This window comes from Hyperolius riggenbachi, chromosome 5, assembly GCF_040937935.1.
Source record: "Hyperolius riggenbachi isolate aHypRig1 chromosome 5, aHypRig1.pri, whole genome shotgun sequence".
NCBI lineage: Eukaryota > Metazoa > Chordata > Amphibia > Anura > Hyperoliidae > Hyperolius > Hyperolius riggenbachi.
Window position 1 is genome coordinate 108,832,749 of NC_090650.1, and position 17,431 is coordinate 108,850,179.

At 42.0% G+C, this 17,431-nt stretch overlaps 1 protein-coding gene across 6 annotated transcripts in view; it reads left to right on the top strand.

The window, feature by feature from the left end:
* KCNH8 (potassium voltage-gated channel subfamily H member 8) overlaps positions 1–17,431 on the top strand; it is a 506,682-nt gene that overhangs the window by 250,718 nt on the left and 238,533 nt on the right. For 5 of the 6 annotated variants that reach the window (XM_068236110.1, XM_068236111.1, XM_068236113.1 and 2 more), the window contains exon 2: positions 9,555–9,788. In XM_068236110.1, the coding sequence (XP_068092211.1) occupies positions 9,555–9,788 (234 nt within the window). Of the gene's footprint in view, positions 1–5,922; positions 5,991–9,554; positions 9,789–17,431 lie in introns of those variants that run through there. The other variant, XM_068236115.1, reaches the window with a different exon arrangement.

The following is a 17,431-nucleotide window of genomic DNA, read 5'->3' on the forward strand; positions in this document are numbered from 1 at the left end:
CCAATTACTGGGCTTATACCCTTCTGGATCCACGGTACAAACACAATGTTCCAAAACTGCTTGAAGAAAGAGTCAGACAGGTCAAAATGGAAGAATACCAGCAGGCCCTTGTGGAGACTTTAGAGAGGAGATTGACATCCTCCCCCTCCTCTAGCCAGTTGTACGCCGACAGACTGACTTCCGCAAACCCAGGACGACCAGGAGGGCAGCAAACAACGCAAGCCGCAGCTAGTGCCCAAAAGGGAATGGTATCGGCAGTGTCCTTGGAGTGGGAAAATTTTCTGACACCCATGCAGCAGCAGCCCACTGAACAGCAAGCGTGCAGATCCACCTCCAACACCGATCGCCTGGAGAAGATGGTCAAGGACTACATGTCAGATAACGTAGCTGTGTCGAACAATCCATCTGCACCCTTCAACTATTGGGTATCGAAGCTAGACACCTGGCACGAACTGGCAATGTACGCAATAGAGGTGCTGGCTTGCCCGGCAGCCAGCGTTATGTCGGAACGCTGTTTCAGTGCTGCCGGAGGCATCGTCACAGATCGGCGTATCCGCCTCTCCACAGAAAATGCAGACCGTCTGACTCAAATTAAAATGAATCAATCCTGGATTGGAAATGACTACGCAACACTCCAGGACCCCAACCAAGTAACATGACCAATGAACATCTGGGATGGTGTAGCGTTTCCGGTCCCTGTTTATTGAACCTCTCATCTGTATTACATTTATGACTGCATGGCGGCAAAAAGCATTGCTGCTATATCCGCACGCTTTTTGTCCTCATGCAAGGCCTGTGTTGTTGTGTCTCAAAAAGCATGGACTTCTCCTCCTGCGCCTCCTCCTGTTCCATCACGTCTGCTGCTGCTGGGTTAGCAATGCCGCGTGGTCCCTGTTTATTGAACCACTTATCTTTATTACATTTATGACTGCATGGCGGTACAAAGCATGCTATCCGCACGCTTCTTGTCCTCATGCAAGGCCTGGGTTGTTGTGTCTCACAAAGCGTGGCCTTCTCCTCCTGCGCCTCCTCCTGTTCCATCACGTCTGCTGCTGCTGGGTTAGCGTTGCCGCGTGGTCCCTGTTTATTGAACCACTTATCTTTATTACATTTATGACTGCATGGCGGTACAAAGCATGCTATCCGCACGCTTCTTGTCCTCATGCAAGGCCTGGGTTGTTGTGTCTCACAAAGCGTGGCCTTCTCCTCCTGCGCCTCCTCCTGTTCCATCACGTCTGCTGCTGCTGGGTTAGCGTTGCCGCAAGGTCCCTGTTTATTGAACCACTTATCTTTATTACATTTATGACTGCATGGCGGTACAAAGCATGCTATCCGCACGCTTCTTGTCCTCATGCAAGGCCTGGGTTGTTGTGTCTCACAAAGCGTGGCCTTCTCCTCCTGCGCCTCCTCCTGTTCCATCACGTCTGCTGCTGCTGGTGCTGGGTTAGCGTTACCGGTCCCTTTTTCTGGAACCTCTTCTCTGTATTACATTTATGACTGCATGGCGAAAAAAAGCATGTTACCTGTGCAAAGAAACATGACATTTTCCACATTTAAAAGACAGTTTTTCCTTTGAAACTTTACAATCAATTTTCTCAAAAACTATAAGCTCTTTTTCAAATATTTTTTTCCCTCTTGTACCCACTCCCAAGGTGCACATACCCTGCTAATTTGGGGTATGTAGCATGTAAGGAAGCTTTACAAAGAAAGTTCGGGTCCCCATTGACTTCCATTATGTTCGGAGTTCGGCGCGAACACCCGAACATCGCGGCGATGTTCGGCGAACGTTCGCGAACCCGAACATCTAGGTGTTCGCCCAACACTACTCCCTGCCTGAAGTAACAATAAATGTTAATAACACTCCCATAACTTCAGTTCCCAAAGCTCGGTACTTGGGGGTGATATTCGACTCATCTCTCTCTTTTATTCCTCATGTTCACTCCATAACCAGCTCCTGCCATCTCCAACTCAAAAACATATCTCGCAACTGTCCCTTTCTCACTCAAGACACAACTAAAATGTTAATACATGCTCTCATCATTTCTCGTCTGGACTACTGCAATGTACTACTTTGTGGACTACCGTCTAACAAACTGGCCCCGCTCCAGTCGGTGCTGAACTCAGCTGCTCATCTCATTCATCTTTCTTCTCGATCTTCCTCTGCTGACCCTCTTTGTCAAGCTCTTCACAGGATGCAAATTAACCAGAGGATTCAGTTCAAACTCCTAACCCTAACCTACAAAGCTCTCCACAATCTCTCTCCCCGGTACATATCCTCAATAATCTCCAGATACAAACCCAATCGCAATCTAAGATCGGCACATGATCTTCTGTTGTCCTCCTCTAGAACCAACTCCTCACATTCACGTTTACAAGACTTCACACGCGCTTCACCCCTCCTCTGGAATGCTCTCCCACAACACATCCGTCACTCGCCAACCTTTGTTACCTTTAAACGCTCTCTAAAAACACACTTGTTCCGACAAGCATATGCTCTACCTTAGGCCACTTCCCTTTGTCCTAAGGCCAAATTGCACTCCTACTAGGTATCCTAAAACACAAAGCTTCTATATATTTGCGGCATACTACCCCTCCTCCTGTTTCCCCTCCATTCCCTTTAGATTGTAAGCTCGCAAGGGCAGGGCTCTCTCCCCCTTTTGTGTCTTGGTAACCATTATACATTGTATTCATCATGTTAATTTTATCACTAGCATTACCAATTCTATAATTTGTATTTTGTATCATTCTTTGTATTTTATCACTAATTATGTATCTTGTATATTGGTGTACACCATTGTCTGTATTATTATGTACCCCATGTTTGTTTCTTACTTTGTACAGCGCCACGGAATATGTTGGCGCTTTATAAATCAATAATAATAATATACTTTCTATTTTTCCTTCATCTAAGTAGCAAGTTGGATTTCCTTTACAAAGGGAATCTGAGGCCAGAAACGTGCCCCTCTTCCTCTTCGGGTAATATGAACGTTGCTACTTGCAAAACTCACCTTATCATAGTATCCTTCAGCTTAAGCATGTACAGAAACTCACGCTGATTGCGTAATACACTGTACACTGCTGGCTGCAGTAACAGCACTGTCTGCTCACAGCAATATTACTAGCAGCTAGTGCATTAACCCTGATATAACATGGCATGACACTGATCATTAAAGCCAATTTGGACTTGTGTTCATTCCCTCCTTTGTAATCATATGTGACATACAAGCACCTAGATTGGTACGTACATAAATCTTTACACACCATGGAAAATATTCAGTTAATTCCTACATCTTAGGGCACTCTAAAAGGGTAAACCAGTAGTAAAGTCCCATTTATTTCATGTTTAGCTCTGCTCCCCAGTCCTTCTAGTCCCTCACTGTGATAGGTAGGCATGGTACGTGGATGGTCTACAAAAATTCCTATTTTCCCTTTTTCCGATTTCCAATTTTCTGTTTTTCTGATTTTCTATTTTTCCAATTTCTGATATTTGGGGAGTATTTTATTAGTAATTTTTTTGCATCAGAGAATGCAAAAAAAACCCCCCAAAATAACAGAAAAATTAAAATCTGAAAAAATGGAAAATCTTGTGGTAAGTGATTGGTCTAAAAAAAAAAATCTGCATTCTCTGATTGGTCCAATGCTTCTGAGTTATGTGATTGGGCTAAAGTTACCAAGTAGCAGTGAATCGAATTTCCATAGAATTTCAAGGAAATGTGGAACTTTCATTTCCGTGGAATCTGAATGAGCATCCCTAGTGATAGGCCGCCTAACAATGAAGCTAAGGAGGCAGAAAATATGGTCACTAAATATGAACAAAATTGGAACTAACCACCACAACTATAAGGCTAAGTTCATGCTATGGCCCATATGCAATTCCCTTTCTTCTCCTGAGTTATCTCCTAGAAGAACATTTTCATCTACACTTTAAAAAAACTGTTCAGCACCCAAAAGTTGGTGAAAAAGTACTATCAAAATTATTCGGAGTATTTTCTTAACACCTGTGCAGGTGTGCAGGCGTGATGTGCCACACTCTGCACATTATAACGTGCACATTATTTTTCATTACACATATATATAATTGCATGGTAACACGCTTGTTATTTAACACGTTATCCAGAAATGCACTGTAGAAAGTGTTTTGGTCAACATGGTTGCATTTTTTACTTGATCACAGTTTTTATAGTAAAAAAAAAAAAAAGAAAAGTAGAAACTACGAGCTCACATTAAAGTTAAAATGCATTTTTTTATTCGAAGCATGGACATTTTAGTCTGTTTAGCTAGCTCTGGGATTCCATCAATATCTTGTCTGCTTCTGTAAATTCAGCATGTTTTACTATGGATATGTTCTGTCATGGGACTTTAGCGTAACCTTATTAAATGAATGTTTAGTCTGGTCAGATCTGGTGTTTGTAAGTTCAGCAAGTCGTAATATGGATTTGTCTTGTCATCGTGGGACTGCAGCATGTGCTTATTATATTAATGCTTAGTCAGGTCAAATATGGTGTTTGTAGAGATTTGTCTTGATTTTTTGCTTTTCATGTTGTAAGGTGTGAGCAAGAGACGCGCCTTAACTACAAAAAGTCAATTTAAGTCTGAAATCTATTTTTTTTTATTTTACGAAAATATTTTTTAATTTCACATGCTTTTCTTCTGTAGACTTTTTAGGCTAAAACAATGTAGGGACTGCAGTGGCTTGTATTTGTAGTTTAGCAAATGGCTGTTGTCCTTTCAGTTTTAGCCGTAGTTGTGAAAATAACATCATAAGGTAATGCTGCATTTTGTTAAATCTTATGGTCACCTAAACCATAGGAATGCCAACACCTGAATTTATTGTTGACAAAGCAGAGTATATCCATTATTGAGTGTATGCAGTATTTTAACTAAGGCCTAATTCAAACTTGCGTTGAAGTGGCAAACGAATCCGTGAAAACGGATCTAATCACCTGTCGATCGGATCTGTTTTCACTCCGTTGCCACGCTATTTCCGTTCTGCTGCTTCCGTTCCCTTTCCCCACTTCCCCTTCAGAGACCCCCCCCCCCCCCAATTGAATTTTATGCTTTAGAGTGGTCCGTTTCTTCACTAGTGTGAAGAAACGTTCCCTTTTCTCATTGCCCCCAATGCAGCGCTTCAGCTTCCGTTTCCGTTCTGCTAGGCTCAACGGTCCGGAAAAAATGGTGCTGCAGAAAACTTGCGTTCCGATCAGCGGATTGTGTGGAATGGATCTGTTTGAACTAACGGATGTAAACAGATCCGTAGGTTAACATTGGATCCATTCGCATATTTTACGATCCATTCCAATCCACGACATCAACGTTTAGTCATTTTCATCTTACGAATATTTTCTCAAAAGGGAAACATATTGAAACATATTTAGTGATAGATAGATTCTAGTAGCAGGCTAGCAACGATCAATACATTTTAGTGGCCAGCAAGTAGTAAGAGTAGTGGCAGGCTGGTAACAATCATAAGATTCTATTTGGCAGCAGGTAGTGATAGGTAGATTGTAGTGGTAGAAAGGTGGTGATAGGAATATCCTAGAGACCAGAAGATAGTGACAGATTGTAGTGGCAGGCAAGTAGTAATAGGAGGAGCCTAGTAGCAGACAGGTATTTATCATTAGGTTGTAGTGGACAGCAGGTAAAGCTTATTAGATTCTACTGGCCAGCAGGTAGAGATAATTAGATTGTAGCAGCAGGGAGGTAGTGATAGGCAAATCCTAGAGCCAGGCAGGTAGTGACAGATAGATTGTAGTAGCAGGCAGGTAAAGATCATTAGATGATAGTGGACAGTGTACTGGCCAGCAGGTCGAGATAGTTAGATTGTAGTAGCAAGCAGGTAGTGACAGTTATATACAAATAACAGGCAGTATACATTCATTAGATTCGTTTGCCAGGCAGAGAGTGATAATTTGAAGTAATAAGCATCAGGGAACAGGAAGTAGGTGACAAGTGTTGGCAATTAGTAGATGGCAAGTATTGACTCACAGCAGGTGATGATTAGTGGTACTTTGCATAACTTGCTATATAAATTGAGTATATGTCTTGTATGCACACATTACATTTACTGAGCATTTGGGAATGTACCCCTCCTAGAGGTGACAAAAAGCAACAGCAAGAGGTGATCTATCTAGCCAACAGGAGGGGACCAGTAGTGACATCAGATGTCAAGTAGTTACAACTCTTAAGGTAGTTATACACTGGTCGATTTGCCATCAGATTTGACCAAGAGATAGATCCCACTCTGATCGATTCTGATCAGAGAGGGATCATATGGCTGCCATTACTGCAAACAGATTGTGAATCGATTTCAGCCTGAAACCGATTCACCATCTGCTGAGCTGGCGCTGTCGCCTGTCGTCCCCCCCCCCGCATACATGACCTGAAGCCTGGTCCTGGGCATCATCTCCGCATCACCTCCCGCCTGGCATCTTCTCCGCATCACCTTCCTCATCACGACATCCGGCATCCGCGTATAACTTTCTGTCACTCCATTGACAGTGGAAGTTCAAATAAAACTCCCTCTATTTGTACTTCCGCTGTCACTGCAGTGACACAGGAAGTTATACACAGATGCCGCCGGATGCCGAGATGCGGAAGGTGATGCGGAGAAGATGCCAGCCAGGAGCCGGGAGGTGATGCGGAAAAGATGCCGGGAGCCAGCTGCAGGTAATGTATACCTGCGTCGATCGTACGCCGCTAGCGATGCGCTCCCTACCCACGGGCGATCGACGGTAATTTCCCGCACGTAGCAATCGACAGGATTGATCTATTTTGATACGAAATAGATCGAAATTTAGCGTTGAGCGTGAACGATGTGGCAGCAAATTCGGTCCCAGTGATCGAATCTGCTGTCGATCAGCGGGTAATCGGCCTAGTGTATGGCCAGCTTTACTTTCCTTAGTGATACTGAGTAGATCAGCAGGACTCCCTGAGGGTCAGTAGGTCAGCCACACAAGGCAACATGATGCAGGGTCACATGCTTGCCCCTTCCCTGCTGTTTTTATCCTGCAATGGATAGTTTCTTGAAAGTGTCTGCAACACCTCAACTAATTAACTGTGTATGCTAGGGCTCAAAACAATAGCCCCTCCCACAGCAACATTTGGAAAAGTATAACAAAAATCTTTATTCAACATTAGGTATAATAATAATCACAATATTGATGATTCAATAAATAATAAAACCATTTAAAAAACAAGCAAATATTCCAACATGCTGCATGCGAAACAATCACTCTAAATGCAATATATTGTATAATGACACAATGCTGCTGTCAGATATAATACCCCACAGTAGGCTCAATATTGAGCCTAACAGGATGAGAACCCGGGTTCAGTATACAACCTAGTGTGATGCAAGACCAATAAACACCTGTGCAATGAGAACTAAAAAATAAACACATAAATAAATATCACATATATAAAAATAAAGTACACAATTGCTATCCAGATATACAGTATTAATAGTGATAAGATGCCTGGTAGAAAAGTGAGGCAAAGGAGCAGCCAATAGGAAAAAGAACATAAAGTGGAGTAGTGCAAAAAGGCATCCTCTCTCCTTGATAAAGCGAAGTGACACTCGCGGAACTAGTGGGATCTTGTCTTCTGAGGGGATTCCTTGTTCCCTGCTGTGCTGCTGAGATTGACCTTATCATTTCTGGGCTAAGTATCTCCTATTTTTCGCCTGCATTGCTACATCTAGTCCAATTTATGTTGTGGTGGTGAGAGGGACAAACGGCAGGAGACCTGGCAGGGCTTCCACTGCATGGTTTCTACAGGCATAAATAGCACAGATAGTGAACCCTTTACACATGGAATATATGCACCAAGGGTACTTGTAAAAATTAAAAGAAAATCGAAAGCTCTCAATAGTGTAGTATGTTAAGGTCACATTGCATAGAATGAAATGAATACTCACAATGAAGGTTTACCACTAAGGCAACCACTGTGTAGATCATAAAATAGAGGGTAAACCCCTCCGCCAAAGGTGGAAAAACTTATAGGTAATAGGATAAAACACAGGTGCCAGGAAGATTAAAATGTATTAAAAATAGTTTAACATGAGAGGTGGTAATGTACTTACCTCCCCAATGAAGACTCAAATTCAGACAGTGTGACGCGTTTCACAGGTCTTTCACTCGCTTCTTCTGGCAATTAACAGGAGTAACTGGGAGGGTTAAAACAATAAGCTAAAAGTTTGATTCCAAAAATAAAGTGCAATAACATCTATTAGTCAGATAGTAGATCTTTCGAAGGGTTCGTTCTAACATTTCCTAGTGTCGCATGACCAGTGACATAAGTTTTTTTTGTCAGATATCAAATAATGATATCCCCATAAAACCATATATAATACCGCAACAGTAAAAGCATAACCACAAAATAGGAAATAAATAACGTAATCGTATACTAATAAAACCCTGTATAAAATAATCATAATATTCATAATATAATGTAGTAGATCTGTAGGTTAAACTACATACCCATCTAAACATACACACATATATATATATATATATATGTATATATATATATATATATATATATATGTATATGGGTCTGCCAAGCGGAATCAGGTAAAAAGGGTACAGGAGCCCTTATGAAAAAAATGGTGCCACCTTAGGCGCCTATTATAAAAGGCACGATTAGCGGCAAACAACAGTAAATTTGGGGCCCCGGTGTCACTTGATTACTGATAAGCTGCAGTCCTGCAATTTGCATTTCCTCAAGTCCAAACCTAAATTAAACTTCTTTGCTGCATATCGCTGGTGGACTTTCAGTAGAGAGGGGTTTAAGGTTTGGGGGGTTGGGTTAGGTGCCACGGGGGTGTAGGGGGGGGGGGGTGTTTAGGGTAATAATTCACCATCGGGTGGGTCTTGGAGTAAGGCACCACCAGGGGGAGTTAGGTTTAGGCACCTTCAGGGGGGGGTCTTTGGGTTTGGCATTGTCAGGGGTGGTCTTGGGGTTAGGCACCACGGGGGGGGGAGGCTTAGGTTTAGGCATCAGGGTTCTGTATGATCAGTGTTGGGTTTAGCCGTCGTAAAATATCAGTAAAAATTACCAATCAGAATCCGGCAGTAGAATATCGCATATTTTAGCAATATTATACTAGCGACTGTCCCCTGTTTATGTCTGCTAAACTACTATAGCAATACATCATTTTCTGATTGCAGAAAATCAAATAAAAGGTATATCTTCACAAAAAGGTAGAAGGTTAAAAAAAAGCTATTTAATCTGCAAAGTGATATAGCATAACAATCCAGCTCATCCTTAAACTTCAGTGGTCAACTAGAGAGCAAGAGAGGTTATATTTGTACAAAAGTGATTCATGGCTTCTTAAATGCCATTTCAACATATCTACAGTGTTCTTACTGTAACCCTAGAGAATATTTTTGTAAACCAGTAATTACATTAGCATGTTTGCATGTGAAAAAGCATATTGATGCATGCATAAACAAATTTAGCCAGGGGATTTATATTGTCACCGTAACAAATGTGACATAAATCTATGATGTGTGCTATATAACGTATTTTGTTTTATATTTTCATTTGTTTTACAGACAGTAACTTCATTCTCGCAAATGCTCAGGTGGCCAAGGGATTCCCTATAGTTTACTGTTCAGATGGCTTCTGTGAACTTGCTGGATTTGCACGAACTGAAGTCATGCAGAAAAGTTGCAGCTGTAAGTTTTTATATGGTGCTGAAACAAATGAACAGACAACACTTGAAATTGAAATGTCACTAGAGGAAAAGAGCGAATTCAAGGGGGAAATCATGTTTTACAAGAAGAACGGTGAGTATTTTTTTCCTCTAAAGATTCAGTTGGATTTCGTTTATTGATAAAGAACAACTGTTAGCAAACAGCTAAATAGACTATTGAAATACATGGGTGTGAAATATTTTACCAACCAAATAACTGTGATATTGTCAAGCAAATGTAGTGTTTCAGAGTCAGACTACTGCAGATAGTGTGGTCAGACACAACAGGTCCTTGACCTCACTTTTCTCCACTGCACTCTAATCAAATAGAGCCTGGTCACAGGCATGCCTAGGCTGGCGATTGGACTGTGAAACACTGTGGTACATGGATGATGTTATTAGAATTGGAAAATCAAAGAATGAAAGGTTTGTATCAGAGCTGGCTTCCTCTAAGATAGTTAAAAAATAGCGATGAGTGAAAATGGCTATAATTTTAGCAAAAATTTTACATTGAGAATATTGTGGAAATATATGAGAATCCACATTTTCACACAGATGAGAAAACACACAAACATATGGACCCTTACTCAATTCAGTTTTTCTCCTAAGTTTTCCTATTTTTTTCATCTTCTTTTTAAGACAAATAACTACATCAGAACAATGCAACTGAAAAGGTACTGTCATTCAAACTATTGTATTTTGTTGCTTGCGGGACACTTAAAAGGCATTCTATTCATAAGACATCACCTAGTAGAAAACTTACGAGAAAAACTGAACTGAATTAGGGCAACGGGCATGAAAACTTACGAGAAAAACTGAACTGAATTAGGGCAACGGGCATGCAAAAATGCGTTTACAGTAAATGCACTTTGGTAAATGGGCGTGAGAAATATAATTTTTCATTAAAGAAAAATATGAGCATGCGAAAATACATTTTCACAAAATGCATTGAAATCAATGGGCTTGCAAAAACAAAAATTTAGAAAATGCATTGAAATCTGTGGGTATGAATGCATTTTGAGAAAGTTTTCACTTTCATGAAAATGTATACTTTCGCTGCACTTGGGAACCAGGAGGCATTAACTGCAGCACTTGGGGACCAGGAGGGTTATTGGCTGCATTTTATAAAGTATTGCAGCCATTAACCCCTCCAAGCCCCCATGTGTAGCCATTATTCCTCTTTGTCCCCAAGTCCAGTAATTATCCACTCTTCCCTATGTAATAAGTCCAGAAAGTATCTGTTCCCCCCCCCCCATAATCAGCATTGCCAGTATCTATTATTTGCCCCCTGACTAGGTAATCAGCGTGGGCATGATTTCTCCCCCTGCCCCCTTCTGGTAATTAGTGTGACAAATATCTGTCTCCACCCCCTGTTTTTATTAGAGTGGCCAGTATTTGTCTGCACTGTTCTATGGCCAGGACAGGTTCACCATACTACCCCATGCTGCTGCTTGTTAATTACTGTGGCCAGTGGACAGATTCCCCCCTTACGCCCACCCCAAAGAGGTCACCTCTCTCTATATCCACCATGTCATTTAATGCAGAGTCATCTGCAGCAGAAGCCTCTGACTTATTCCATTGCCGGGTCCTCTCATCTGTTCTTTACTCTTGCTAGTCTGCATGCATTAGCATACCTCTGGCTCCTGAGGCATGTACTGTGTCATTGGGAGCTTGAGGTACACTGATGCATGCACATTGTTCATAAGTGAAGAACAGAAGAGAGAATGCAGTGCCAGGAAATGTCTGTAGCTACCACTGCAGCATACTCTGCATTACAGAGAAAGAGAGAGGCCCCACCCCCACTCCTGATTGTGAAATATTGTTCCGACTCGCATACAAGCCGACCCCTAAACTTTAGCAAAGCAAACCTAAATTTCCCATTTTATATCTGTGGATACACTATGGTTCTTATCTAGGACAACAGTACACTATTTGGTTAAGAGCACAACCAAACTCGGCTACTGCTATAAAAAATAAGGCCTTGTATGCACATTACCATCACTAGGCATGGATCAGGACTTGATCCCTTGATGCGTGAAGACTAGTGAGGTTTTTTTTTTATGTAGGGGGAAGGTAGGTCAATATGCTGTACACAATGTGGTGTAATCTGGCAGGTAGGGTAAGTGGGGAGCACATCTTGATTGTCAGTCCCTTGGGAGTTAAATGTATCTAAAGATTTAGCATGTCGGATCTTTAATCGACAGTGGGCAGCTCCTGTACACATGCTATATTCTTGAAGAGCAAAGAGATGGAAGCTGGCACTGCTATACAAATGTTTAATTAGAATAAAAAGGAAATACACTTACAGGAAGATATATTCAAGAATGCTACATGCAGCTGTGTTGGTGCTGGGACTAAGAACCCAGATAGAGGAAAGTTTTGCGCTGCTGGTGCTTTATCACCACAGGGTCTGAGCTCACGCTGTATTGTTGCCCAATGTGTTCTATATTGGCTGCATCACTAAATTTAAACTAGTTTGTGTGTATAGCTTCATCTACACCACCTTATGCAGTTAGCCGGTGTTGAGTCGCATTTGGCTGTTTTTGTAAAAAAAAATAAAAATAGGCGTAATATTAATTTAAATTATTTTATGTGTCAATGAAAGAGAAATATATTTGCCAAAAAACATGCCTGTGCACTTTTGATGCTTTTTGCAGCTATGATTTCATTTTAGAAACGTAATGAATATAAAGGTCAGTGTTGATGTATGCCACATAATGAATAGACTGGTCATAAACATTGATGTACCTATAAACATTTATCAAGTCTCACTTACCATGTTCCATTAAGATATCAAGAGACATTTAGATAATAACAGTGGCACTTCATCGTGTGTATGATGCAAAAATATTACATTGTTATGTTATATTGAAAGAGCTATTCATTCCTCTTCAGCTGAGGTGATTTGTGGGTTAGCAGGTAATGTATGTAAATCTTCAACTATGACTGTAATATGCAAAGTCTTCTTGTCAGTCTGAAATAATGGAGGTAATACCATTTAGCTAATAATCGTTTCAAAGTGTCAATTGCATCTTAATCTTATCATTTCTTCCAGAATTCTGAACTTACCAGTGACTACAAAAATGTTAAGCATTTCTTAGAACACTCTGATAAGGCAGAAATTCAGAACATGAATTATTATTACTATTAGAATTATTATCACTTTATGTATAAAGCAGTACTGCTTTTGGTTCCCTTGTTCCATTAGCCCCTCACCAAACAGACGGCTGAACTATGTCCTCGTAAGGCAGTTCAGCCTCCTTGCTGCCACCCATTAGCAGGGATGAGCACCAGATAAAATGTGGATGAAATTCAAATGAGTTTCATTCGGATTTCATGGTTTTCATCCTCTAATTAGTGCACCTGACTGGGTGTGTGTGCGGTGGGGGGGGGGGTTAAACTTACCCGGGCAGCCTTCTTCTTTAACCCGTCCCACGGTGCGTCTCACGCTGTGTTCCAAGCTGTGTCACGTGACTACAAACACTTCCTCCTTCCGGGTTGAAGGAGAAAGCTTAGTAGTCACGTGACGCGGCTTGGAACACAAGCCGAGTCACGAATGAGACTCATTCGGATTTCATCCACATTTTATCCGGAGCTCATTCCTGTCCATGAGCGCCTTTTTGCCTGAAATTTCGGAATGGCAGCATTTGTAACACAACGTGTGTCAGCATTTGACACGTGGTGATGTTACCCAGCAGCAAAAAAAGTGACTTTACAGTGGGGTCTGCCTTTCCATCCAGTGCTCGTTTTGACCACCAGAAAGCACCCAGTTCATGGGAGCAGCTGACAGGTGGTGCATTTACTGCCCTCAGTCTCCTGTGGAAAAGGGGCCTTTTTGCTGAATTGCGTGTGGATCGTTGGAATTTGTACCCTTCCACGTCATCTATTTCCAAAGAGGTGTTGCAGGCAGATCAATTAGAATCAAATAACAGCAGGGAGAGCGGCTTGGTGCTCACCTGCACCAATTCCCATACAAACCAGGAAAATCACACAATCTCTTAGGCCTCATTCACATCTAAAATCGTAATCACAAATGCAAGCGCTTTGTGGTTATGTGTGGCACTCCACTGCACGCTGCATTTTTGGTAAAAGCACTTTTCTAAGCGCTTTTCCAGAGCGGTTTTGTCATTCACTCCCTGACAAAAGTCAGGAAGTGAACTCCTTGACTTGGAAAATAATAAATACAATGTATTTATTCTTAAAAACGCGAATGCAACCGCTGCACAAAGCGATTTTGTGAGTGTTTGCATTTTTCCTATACCTTCCATTGAGGCAAAATCGCCCCACACATTGTTATTATCATCCCTACTATAAAAGGGAAAAGAGCAGGAGTCCCCTGGACCCTTGATTCCCCTTAAACAATGCTAGATGTAGTAAAACTATCTCTAGTGTGTCTTCCAGGGACCAGGGGATCCCCAGTGGCCATCTTGATTATGTCACTGCCCATATATGGGCTCAGGCTGCTAGAGAAAAAAAATCAAGCAATGTCTGTCCCCACAACTGTAGGCAACATTTCATAATAATGATTCAATTCTCCAAAATCATAATTAGGTAGAGATCCCCCAAATCTAGAACCCCTCCATAAATAAATAAATAAATAAATAATAATTAAGGAGAGTTCCCCCATAGTGCCCTCAAATACCTTGTGTCAAGGATAGGCACCTGTAAAAAAAACAAAGACAGGATATGCTCATGCAGGACTGGCGACCGTGTTCTGCCAACACTATTTATCAGCATGCATTTATACAAGAAATGGTAATTTAAGGTCTATACAATATTAAAATATCAAGCCACCTAAACACTGAAGCATTCTTGTTGCCTGGCAGGGATTAGTACTCGATCCCTTAGGTGACAATGCAGTGGTGACACTGTACAGATGCGTCACTAGCCTCCAGGATCTTTATCAGACGTCAGGTGGCTGGTGTACAGAGGCTGGTTTGTTTCAAGGTTGTCAGCCGAGGGGGTCTTTATTGTCCAATACAGATGAGTTTAAACCAGAATGTGTACATAGCGTAAGGGACGTTGCATTCCTTTTTGCCTAGGACTCCTAATTCCTTAACACTGTCTCTAACTGCATGAGCTGTATACACTGGTTGATATGCTAGACTATTGAGTAATATTTTGTATCAATTTTGAGCCATTTTTTGTATCACTTTTGTTTACATTGTCTTTGGATACCAATAGTTTCACATTGTCTTTTGATAACTGGAGCTGTTTTATATGGGCTGCAATCACCAGCTTACACACCCGTTTTGATTACTGTTTGACTGCCCAAATTACTGTGGATGATTCCATCATGTGGATAAAACTATGGATGATTTTAATTAACATGGTGGGAGATCTAGAATGTTTGATGTGGATAACTACTCTACTCAGTAATTTGAATTCCCTCTTATAATCAGTGCACATGAGATTATGTGAGTTTTTCTTCCTCTTTTAAAGGACATGAATGATACAAAATTATACACTTATTTCCTTCTTTTTTCATTATAATGACATATCTGGGAGCAGTCTTTTTCTTAGATATACTCTCACTGGCCACTTTATTAGGTACTGTGCTATTGCTTGTTATAGCTAATCAGCCAATCATATTGCACATTGGCAATAACTAATTGCATTTAGGCATATACATGTGGAGAAGCCAAGTTGCTGAAGTCCAAACAGAGCATCCAAATAAGGAGGAAAGGGGATTTACTTGAAACCTTGAACATGGCATCATGGTTGTTACTGTCTTCCTGTCTGAAAATGTGACTTTAGCCAAAAGTTACATATTTCAAGGAGTGATTATGGGAAACAGTAGGAGCAAGGAGAGGAACGGATAACAGACAGAGGTATGTTGATCCAGCATGGCTATACCTCTTTACTTATCTTGTGTAGTTTGTCTCGGGTCAGGTGTGCTTTTAGGGTAACATATTATACATTTATAGCTGGCTGAAAACTAAAATGAAGGATAATTTTTAATTATAAAGACTTTGTTTTAACTTGTGTTGTAACACAACAATTAGCCACAGTGCTAACAACCACTGTTGAGTCAAAACTCAGATCCCATTTATAGTAGTGTATAGTTACCATAGTGACAACAATAACTAAATACGATATGGCCAATTAGGAATCAGAATCACGTTGCCTGCAGAGCAAGAAAAACTCACTCTTTTCACAACAATGTAAAGAGATCATTTGGTGTAAGTTGAAAAGGGCAGCAGAGTTGCTTGGGTAAAAAGGGGTTCTGCCATAGATATAAGCAGTGAAAAAGGTGCCCATACGGCTGGCTGTATCATGGAAATGGTTGCGGCACCAATACAGGAACTAATTTCTACACTATAAGCCTTTAATTTTGTGGCTACAACAATCTCATTAAATACCGTTGATATCTTTGACATAGAATGCAGCTACTATAATCATGGCAAATACCGGTTATATCTTTCAAAAATGGCAGGTACAACTATCTCACTGAATACTGTTTATATATTTGACATAAAATGCAGCTACAACGATCACGTCAAATACGGGTTATATCTTTCACAAATTGTGGCTACAATTCCACTGAATGCTGTAGTTAAAGTTAGGCACCACCATTGGGGGATTAAGGATAGGTACCAGAGGGGAGTTTAAGGTTAGGCACCACCATGAGAGGTTTAAGGTTAGGCACTATCAAGGGGGGGTTAAGGTTAGGCACCAGGGAGGGAGTTTAAGGTTAGGCACTACCTTGGAGGTTTAAGGTTAGACACCAGGGAGGGATTAACCACTTAAGGACCATGTGATTTTCTTCTGATCGGTGCTGCGTGGACTCTCCAGCTCGCAGCACCGATCAGGAAATAGCCAGGGCGATCAGACTTCCCCCCTTTTTTCCCCACTAGGGGGATGTCCTGCCGGGGGGGGGTCTGATCGCCGCCGGCTGCCCGCACTTTCCGGGGGGGCTCTTCAAAGCCGCCCTCCGCAGCGCTTTCCGCCCTCCCCGGCTTTCCCTCCCTCTCCCTTACCCTGTGAGCGGCGCAGGACGGAGTTCCATCCTGCGCCGGATAGGATAGGCTTCTGCCTATCAGATGCCGGCGATCCCCGGCCAATCAGAGGCCGGGGATCGCCGATCTACGTCACGGCGCTGCTGTGCAGCAGCGCCGTGTGATGTAAACAGCGGGGATTTCTTCCCCGGATGTTTACATTATGCGTGCGAGCCACGATCGGCGGCTCGCACACTGTTCATGGAGACAGTCTCCATGAACTAGCATGGAAAGGCCCCATGCTATACCACTAACGACCCGCCGATGCCTATGGGCGTTAGGCGGTCGTTAAGTGGTTAAGATTAGGCACCACCATGGTGGGGGTTAAGTTTAGGCAGCCCAATGGGTATTCATGTTAGGTGTTGGGGGAGTTTAAGGTTAGGCACCAAAATGGGGGTTTAAGGTTAGGCGCCACCATGGAGGGTTTAAGGTAAGGCACCACCATAGAGGGTTAAATTTAGTTTCTGGGGGAGTTTAAGGTTAGGCACCAGCCATCGGGAGATAAGGTTTGGTGCCAGGGGTGACAGTTTAAGGTTAGGCACAACCATGGGGATTTAAGGTAGGGGACCAACCATGGGGGGATTAGGTTAGGTGGCAGAGGGGAAGTTTACAGTTACGCACCACCATGCTGGGTTTAAGGTTAGGTACCACCTTGAGGGGTTAAGGTTAGGTGCCGGGGAAGAGTTTAAGGTTAAGCGCCACCATGGGGGGTTTAAGGATAGGCACCACCATGGAGGTT